The 9416-nt window shown below is 33.3% G+C and overlaps 1 protein-coding gene across 1 annotated transcript; it reads left to right on the top strand.

Annotated features, from left to right (window-relative positions):
• The first annotated feature begins 8109 nt into the window (after positions 1-8109).
• LOC138889248 (uncharacterized) lies at positions 8110-8655 on the top strand. The gene has a single exon (XM_070172528.1). The coding sequence runs from the start codon at positions 8110-8112 to the stop codon at positions 8653-8655; it is 546 nt and encodes a 181-aa protein (XP_070028629.1).
• Positions 8656-9416: the final 761 nt, after the last annotated feature.

The following is a 9416-nucleotide window of genomic DNA, read 5'->3' as shown; positions in this document are numbered from 1 at the left end:
AACACATAAATTATGTCATTATCAAACCAACGAAGTTCCTACAATATTTGGAAGGTTTTCGTCCTATTTTTCTTCATGACAATGGAGGAGGAAGAGGAATAGTGGCGGAGGAGAGAGAGGGATGAGAATGGTGGCGAAGGAGTTGTAGCAATAGGCCAGAGACGGTGGTGATGAACTTTTGGGGAGAAGAATATATAAAGAAAAGGAAAATATTAAATAAGATTCAATCACGCGTCTAAGAGCCGTGAACTACAATCTTTTTGCCATATCAGTGTTTTGAATGGAACAGTGGAAATATAGTTGGAGTGTTTAAATGAAACATAGCTAAGTTGAGGTGTCCATATGAATTTTGGCGCCAAATTAGAGAGGGCGTATATGGGTTTGGCCTAGTATTATGGCAATTTGCATCCAGACTAATTACATTAATTAATCATGATTATTCAATCCCGAGATTCCCACACAGAGGCGGATGTAGAGTTATAATATCGGGTCAACTGAACCCAATAATTTCGACGCAAAAATATAAATTTATATATAAAAATTTACTAAAATTGTAGCAAATAATAGGTTTGAATCCATAATTTTAAAAATACAATGGATTCCTAGAAAAAAACCTTCGGGGTTGAACTTATAGAACTTAAATTATGCATCCGCCATGTCGGCCACCCAATAATTTCCCCTTTAAAGAACACGTGTCATTTTTAATGTCCTAATGATTATTAGAAAAATGGTCCAAGAAAAACAATGCTTAAGATTTGTCAGTGTGACAGCTAAGCTTCTACTATATGATTTTCTTTTATTCTTTCTACATATTTTAGCCGTCCCACCGTCCAATACTCCGACAATTTGGACTAGGATGAGAAAAAGAAAATGAGAACAAATTAAAGTGCAGAGCATGTAACTGAAATTAGTTTCCATATTTGAGAGAGGGATAAAATCAAATTACCATCAATTTTTGTTGTTTAATGACATTATTAGTGATAGATGACATGTTGGAATATTCATTCCTCTTTGTCCTTATGTTGAAAAAGAAGATCTTTATACGTATAATAAAACAAAAATTTAACTTTGGCGATGAGTCTTATTTAATTTTTCATGTTTTTTTTCCTCGTGTCCGTTACTTACATTGAATCCTTGTTAGCTTGAATTTACATTGCATAATGTTTATTATCGAGGAAACGCTCTCTATCTAGATTTTTTCATTCTCGTGATTCCTGAAGTTCTAATTAAAAATAAAGAAATTTTATCTCATCCCCACCATAAACCTTAAAAATAAAGGAATTCTCTATCAATGAGTTTCGCGTGCAAATTTTTTAATTAATAGAGGTAAGCACCTACAATAAATTAGATTATGTGATAAAAAAATTAATGTTTGCATTAGAGCAGATTGTCTATGTCATACCCTTTAGGAACGACACTTCCTCGGAACAGGGGCGTACATAGGAAATTTTGTAAGCGATATCATAATTTATAGAAAAACAGATTAATAACTTTAATTATCATACTTTTAGACAAAAAATAGCTTTTGTCTATTGGTTTTGTAGAGTCTTAAGTTAGAAACGGTCATGAGTTCAATTCTACTTCGTTACAACTTTTAACCAAAGGCTCTCTTAAATATTTGCAAAAAAAAAAAAAAATGTGCTTACCGAGGTTTGAACCAATAACTTCTTAGAACAAAATAAAGCACATAACCAACAATTCAAGAGACAATTTCATTAAGTGGTGTCATTTTATCCTATTTATTTATTTCCTCACAATGTTAATACATATATTTTTGGTAAAATTTTCCGACGAAACGGTATCACGTGACACCGATTCGTTAAACATCCATCCATCCCTACCTCAGACACTGCATGAATACGAAATGTCTTGTGTGCCGGGCTACCCTTTTTGATAAAAACACCGGCAAAAGTGGGGTTATCACCCATTACCATCACCTAACTTTGTGAATTTACTTGGAAATTAAATTCTCAAAGCAAGTGAAGAAGGTAAGGAAGACAAAAGACCCTAAGAATTGAAGTGTTTTTCACTGTTTTGGCAAATCTTGATGTTCACATAAAATGTACACAATCAACAATAGCCACGTAACATAACGGTGCAGGCCAAACATAGAATGAATAATTGCTTAAGTCCATTTGATCAGTCATTTGGTGGGTCTCTATTTGGGTGATGGATCAGGAAAAGGTCATGTCTGCACAGCCTACTTATCCCATTATTGTACCAATATAACCATACAATCCTTTTTCACCCTATTCCTCGGCTTTTTTCATCTTTTACCATGGAAGAAATTTGACAGATTACATTATGTTTTGACATCTTGTAATAAGTGAAATTCATTGGTTCAATTAATTCAGAATTGCAACTTCCTTTGTATAGCCTGTGTATTGTAAGTGATTCGAAACTGTTCGGAGCGTGCGAGCCTCCTATAGAGGCAAGTAAAGTTGGTGAGCCGTATGATGGACAACTATCTCAACGGTTTGAAGAGGACTTAGCTGTTAGTTAGTACCCCTAATTTTGTTGATCGTGTATGACTCATTTAGTTAAGGAGGTGTACTCTTTACGGTGGATTGAATTTTTTATTCCCAGAATTCGAACCTTAAATATTTGGTTAAGGTCGGATAAATCTCATTCATCTCACTGCATTCCTTAATAGTATTACATTATGTTATTGATAAGTCATACTAAGTCAAACCAAAGTCACTCTTATATAACACGCATAATGCAATATTATTCGCTTTATATAGTGAGTCTTTATGGTTTTCCCTAAAAAGATATTATTTAAGAGTATTCATCATGTCTTATATGTATTTTTTTTTTACTTTTTATCAACATCTAATATGAGATATTATTCGCGCAGTATACAACATGTCTCATGAAGTTTGATATATCGAAAATTAGATTCTTTCCACGTGTTTATAAAAATAAATCAAATCTTCACTCTAAAAGACATATGTTACAAACAAAAGTAAATCAAAACACACTTATTTTAGTAATTTACATCTAAATGAATTAGTTAGTATATAATTAATTAACAACAGATAAAAAATTACAAACAATAAAGTGGGAAAAAAGACAACCGACTTGGCGGGGTGAGCTTTGAGGCTTATCCATAAAGGGAAAATGGCAGAGGGGTTCATCCTCATTTGCTGAACGTAACTAGCAGATGAATAAAAAAAATGATTTTAATTATTATTACCCTTTGCTCAGACTTTAATTCCTGTAACATTTTGTAAGTAGTGTTGTTCCTCAGCCGTGTTCTGTATCCGATACCTGCATTAGGGTTCCGACTATATCGAATTCGAGTCGCAAAGGAGAAATTACTTTTTATCAGTATTTTTTCTATTCTCAAGATTTGAACACAAAAACTTTGATTACGGATGAAAAAATCATACTCAAAAATTTATTTAAACAATTGGTTTACTATCACAATTTGTTTTGTAAACGAGTATAAAAAATCAGGTATTGTGCGATAGTTATAAGGATGTCTATGTTAATACCAGGGGTGAAGCTATATGTTTTGAAGGATGGTCACCTTTCGTCGGAAAATTATACTGTGTACTAGGTAAATTATTAGATTTTAGAGGTATATATCATATATTGACCACTCTTTGTCGGAAATATTTTTTCGCTTGGTTCAATTTTGAACACCCTTGAGTAAATTTCGGATTTCGCCACTGGTTAATACTGGTAATACCATTTATAATCAAGATCCACCATTTTAATTCATGCGTAAACTAGAAACACTAAGGAGAAAAGAAAATGTTGTCTTTGGATCTGGAATTATATTCCTCTATTTAATTTTTATTTTTATGTGAAGTTGTTTTCTTTTTAACTTTTTTTAAAAGAATAATATTTTTATATATTTGAAAAAAGTTTAACTTAATAACACAATCTTATAGTCAAACCATGTAATTCATATTTATGATCATAAATTTCGAAGGTTCTTTCTTAAACTATGTGCCTAAATAAATTAACATAAAATGAAATATAGTGAGCGATCGCAAATTTTTCAGACGTATACACCCACATAGATGACAGTTTCTAATAAAATGAAAATACTACATTCGAAATAGTCTTTTTGTTTTTTCGTTTTCAGTTGCTCTCCATGCGAGTTGTACACTTTTTAATTTAAACTATGTTATTCCTACATCCATTTTGTGGAATAATCTGTCATTGTATTATTTAATTTATGTATCGAAACTGATAACATTTGAGATATAGCTAAAAACCAATAGAGATAAGATTCATATCAACTGACTTAAAATTATTGATCTGAATAAAGTACATGATTATTAATCTTTGAAAACAACGTAGAAACAACTCTTATCTAGCATATGTACTATAAAGCTAATATAGATATTGATTGTTGACCAGCTTAGAAACGTGAATTTAATTTGTTGTTTTCCCTGCATTAGTCTCCACTTTCCTCAATTTATTTTTATTTAAATAATAAGCAGTACTATTATACCCCACTAATTAAATTTACATGTACTACTTAACATTTTATTTTATTTTTGGTTTTTGTGTAAATGGAGGATGATATTCAGAAAATTGTGTGGCTCTTATTTACTCTGCCATTTTTTTCTTCATCTGGTAAAGTAGGGGGCCGAAAAAAATATCAGAACTGTTAAAGAAGCCATGGTTGACGTATTGTCAGCTCACTATTCAGAAATTTATGTCCCCAACGCCTAATTTGTCACCAAATAACGTATTATTTGACCCTATTATACTCTAACTTCTAAAATGTTCTTAGTGTTAGATCACATATTCGAAAAAAACAGCAGCCAATATTGGCAATTAGTTTGCTTCACATACTCGTTATATCACCGGAACTATATAATGTCAGAATTGTATACATGAATTACTCACTTTAAATTAGTTTTTTCTTATCTTTAAATTGCTTGATTCTCGCATTGCAATATATATATATATCTTATTCCATGTTATTTCGCATAAAATAAGACATCGATTCTCGCATAACTTAATGCACATGTATTATTTAACACGGCCAAAAGCCGCATTAGTTTTGTGGCGAATTCAACCGAATGCCTTGGCATATTATTTAGGGTGAAGCTGCATGCCGCTCCAGGCCCCAACATATAAAGGTCCCAAAAATATTATTCTATCATATAATATATATATATAATTGTGTTATAAATATATTATATTATGGACTTTATTTAGTACTCCGGTGTAAATAAGCTTCCTGAAGAAGCTTATCCATATGAGACTCCGCCGTAAATATGTTTATCTATTTAGTACTCTATTGGAAATAAGTTTTCTGGAGAAGCTTATCACTTCGGTACCCGGTTATGGATAAACATTACCCCCGGTAGAAGATTATCCATACCGGGTATAATAAGTTTATCCTTTCGATACTCCGTTATGGATAAACATTATCCTCGGTAGAAAATTATCCATACCAGGTACAGTAAGTTTATCCTTTCAGTACTCCGTTATGGATAATCATTGCTCTCAGTAGAAGATTATCCATATCTAGTATAATAGCAGCTTACACAGCAGCTAGCAGTAGCAGATTACACAGCAGCTTGCAGTAGCAACTTACACAACAGCTTCCTTTCTTCTATAAATAGAAGAGATTTCAGTTCATTATGTACATTAGTTTGAATTCGAATAATATATTAGTTTCTCTCTATACTTGTCTTTACTTTACAGGCTTTATTTTATAACACGTTATCAGCACAAGACTCTGCCATCTCGAGCAAATACTTTGAAAGTATTAGAGGTACGAACTTTCTTTTCCTAAATAATGTCAAATCTTTCTAAACTTGAATTTGTAGACCTGGATATATCGGGCAAACGCTACATGTCTTGGGTGCTTGATGCTGAAATTCATCTTGATGCGATGGGTCTGGCAGACACCATTAAAGACAAAAATTAGGCATCAAACCAAGACCGTGCCAAAGCAATGATATTCCTACGTCATCACTTTGATGATGGCCTAAAAATGGAATATTTTACTGTTAAAAATCCAGTCATACTGTGGAATAATTTGAAAGATAGATATGACCACCTGAAGATGGTCGTTCTTCCACAGGCACGATATGATTGGACTCGTCTAAGGCACAAGATTTTAAATCTATCAGTGAGTATAATTCTACTATGTTCAAGAATTATTTTCCAATTGAAATTATGTGGTGATAATATTACTGATCATGATATGTTGGAGAAAACTTTCACCACTTTTCACGCCTCGAATGTGCTCCTGCAGCAGCAATATCGAGAGATGGGATTTAAAAAGTATTCTGAAATTATCTCACATCTTCATATAACCGAGCAACATAATGGGCTATTAATGAAAAATCATGAAAGTCGACCTACTGGTTTTTGTCTATTCCCTGAAGTGAATGAGACGAACTTCCACCAAGCTAAACGTGGAAGAGGTCGTGGCCCCAGTCGTGGTCGGGGAAGAAACCCTAATCATGGTAATCATAATGCACCAAAGAATCCTCCTCGCTACCAGCAGTGGAAAAGGAAGGAACAAAAGCATGAAGCGGTGCAACCACCAAATGCAGAAAATGCATGCTATAGATGTGGAGGAAAATGGCACAGGTCACGTACCTGTCGTACGCCAAAATACCTGGTTGAGCTTTATCAAGCCTCCCTGAAGAAGACAGAGAAAAATGTGAAGCAAATTTTATTTCTGAAGATAATTTAGACTTCATGCATTTGGATGTAGCTGATTACTCTGCACTCTCGGAAGGAGAAACAAGTCATGTAATCGGTAGTGAATCTGTAGAAATGTAAATATTTTAGTTTTTGTTGTTTGTAATAGATAGTATGATTATGTAATTGTTGTACATAAATAAAAGTTATGCTTTGATAATGATGTTTACTATAATATATTTTATTTATGTCATTTTGAAGAATATGGATAATCCTCAAATTATGTTTGGATCAAAGACAAATCATGAAGATATTTGTGTTATTGATAGTGGAACAACTCATGCCATATTCACGGATCAGAAATACTTTTCTTATTTGCATAAGGAAAAAGCAAATATTTCAACAATTTCTAGTAATATAAGTTTGACTGAAGGCTCCGAAAGAGCCATTATATTTCTGTCTAAGGGAATAAAACTTATTATAGACAATGCATTGTTCTCCTCCAAGTCTCGAAGAAACTTGTTGAGTTTTATAGATATCCGCCAAAATGGGTATCATGTTGAGACAATAGATGAAATGAATAGGGAATATCTTTGTATTACAAAGAATATTTTTGGTCAAAAATGCATTGTAGAAAAGTTACCAACTTTATCTTCTGGCTTATACTATTCAAAAATTAGTACAGTTGAAGCACACTCAATCGTAAACCAGAAGTTTACGGATTCAAATACTTTTGTGCTTTTGCATGGCCGTTTGGGTCATCCTAGATCAATAATGATGAGACGAATTACTGAAAATTCGAGTGGGCATCCATTAAAGAACCTAAAGATTCTTACAAATGACGAATTTTCTTGTGATGCTTGTTATCAAGGCAAAATGATCACTAGACCATCACCAATGAAGGTTGACATTGAATCCCCTGCCTTTTTAGAGCGTATACATGGGGAAATATGTGGACCTATTCACCCACCAAGTGGGTTGTTTAGATATTTTATGGTTCTAATAGATGTATCTTCAAGATGGTCTCATGTGTGCCTACTATCATCTCGCAACCTAGTGTTTGCAAAGCAATTAGCCCAAATAATTCGATTAAGGGCACAATTCCTAGATTATCCTATAAAGGCTATTCGCCTTGATAATGCTGGATAACTCTCATCTCAAGCTTTTGATGATTATTGTCTATCAGTTGGGATAAAAGTTGAACACCCTGTAGCTTATGTTCATACTCAAAATGGCCTTGCAGAGTCATTTATTAAACGCCTGCAATTGATAGCAAGACCACTACTTATGAAAATAACATTGCACACTACTGTTTGGGGTCATGCTATCTTGCATGCAACATCACTTATTCGTCTCAGACCGACACATTATAATAAATATTCTCTGTCACAATTAGTTTTTGGTCATGAACCAAATATTATCCATCTACGAATTTTCGGATGTGTTGTATATGTGCCAGTAGCACCACCACAACGCAGTAATATGGGACCACAAATATGGATAGGAATATATGTTGGGTTTGAATCACCCTCTATTATTCGCTATCTTGAACCATTGACAGAAGATTTATTTACTGCTCGATTTGCAAATTGTCGGCTTGATGAAACAAATTTCCCAAAATTAGGAGGAGAAAAAAAGGAAATCAAAAGAGAAATTGTGTGGAAAGTTTCATCATTTTCTCAATTTAATCCTCGTACCCCTATAGGTAATCAGGAGGTCCAGAAGATCATCCATTTACAGAATATAGCAAATCAAATTTCAAACGCATTTACTAATTTGAAAAGGATAACTAAGTCACATATCCCAGTAAAGAATGTGCCTATCCGAATTGATGTCCCAGTAGGACCATCTACTAGCATGAAAGCTAGTGAACCTAAAGCACACCTGAAGTGTGGTAGGCCTTTGGGTTCTAAGGATCGAAATCCTCGAAAAAGAAAATCGACAAATGATCAAAACGATACTATGAAGGGATCTTCTGAAGAGACCCAAGATCTTATTAGTTCTAAGATTCCCAAAGAAAATCAATGAACCCGAAGCTCATGTGAGTGAAGAACTTTTAATAAGTTCGACCGATGATGGAATTAGTTTAAATCGATCTGAAATAGTGGTAGATAATATTTTTTCATATAATGTTGCACTTAATATTATGCAAGATAGTGAGGATCTTGAACCTCGATCTACCAAAAATATCGACAAAAATCTGATTGGCCAAAATGGCAAGAGCAATTCAATCAGAATTAAAGTCACTTGCTAAAAGAGAGGTCTTTGGACCAGTAGTCCAAACACCTGCTGGTAAAACCAGTTGGTCATAAATGATTTTTGTGTGAAAAAAGAATGATAAAAATGAAGTTGAAAGATACAAAGCTCGCCTTGTTTTACAAGGATTCTCACAACGAGCTGGAGTCAATTTTGATGAAACATATTCACCTGTTATGGATGTCATAACATTTCGATATCTCATCAGTTTAGCACGGCATGAAAAGCTTGAAATACATCTAATGGATGTAGTTACATCTTATTTGTACGGTTCACTTGATAATGAATTTATATGAAAATCCCTGAAGGATTTAAAATGCCTGAAGCGAATTCAAAATTTCAGAAAATTTATTCAATTAGATTACAAAGATCTTTGTACAGTTTAAATCAATCTGTGCGCATGTGGTATAATCGCCTTAGTGAATATTTGCTGAAAGAAGGTTACATAAATGATGTTATTTGCCCATGTATTTTTATAAAGAAAATGGCATCAGAATTTGTTATACTTGCTGTTTATGTTGATGACATAAATC

This window comes from Nicotiana sylvestris, chromosome 4 (assembly GCF_000393655.2).
Source record: "Nicotiana sylvestris chromosome 4, ASM39365v2, whole genome shotgun sequence".
Taxonomy (NCBI): domain Eukaryota; kingdom Viridiplantae; phylum Streptophyta; class Magnoliopsida; order Solanales; family Solanaceae; genus Nicotiana; species Nicotiana sylvestris.
This window is presented reverse-complemented; position numbering and strand designations above follow the sequence as displayed.

What these genes read in the sequence shown, in the direction of transcription:
- LOC138889248 (XM_070172528.1), top strand. Translation starts at nt 8,110, where the DNA reads ATGGGACCACAAATATGGATAGGAATATATGTTGGGTTTGAATCACCC.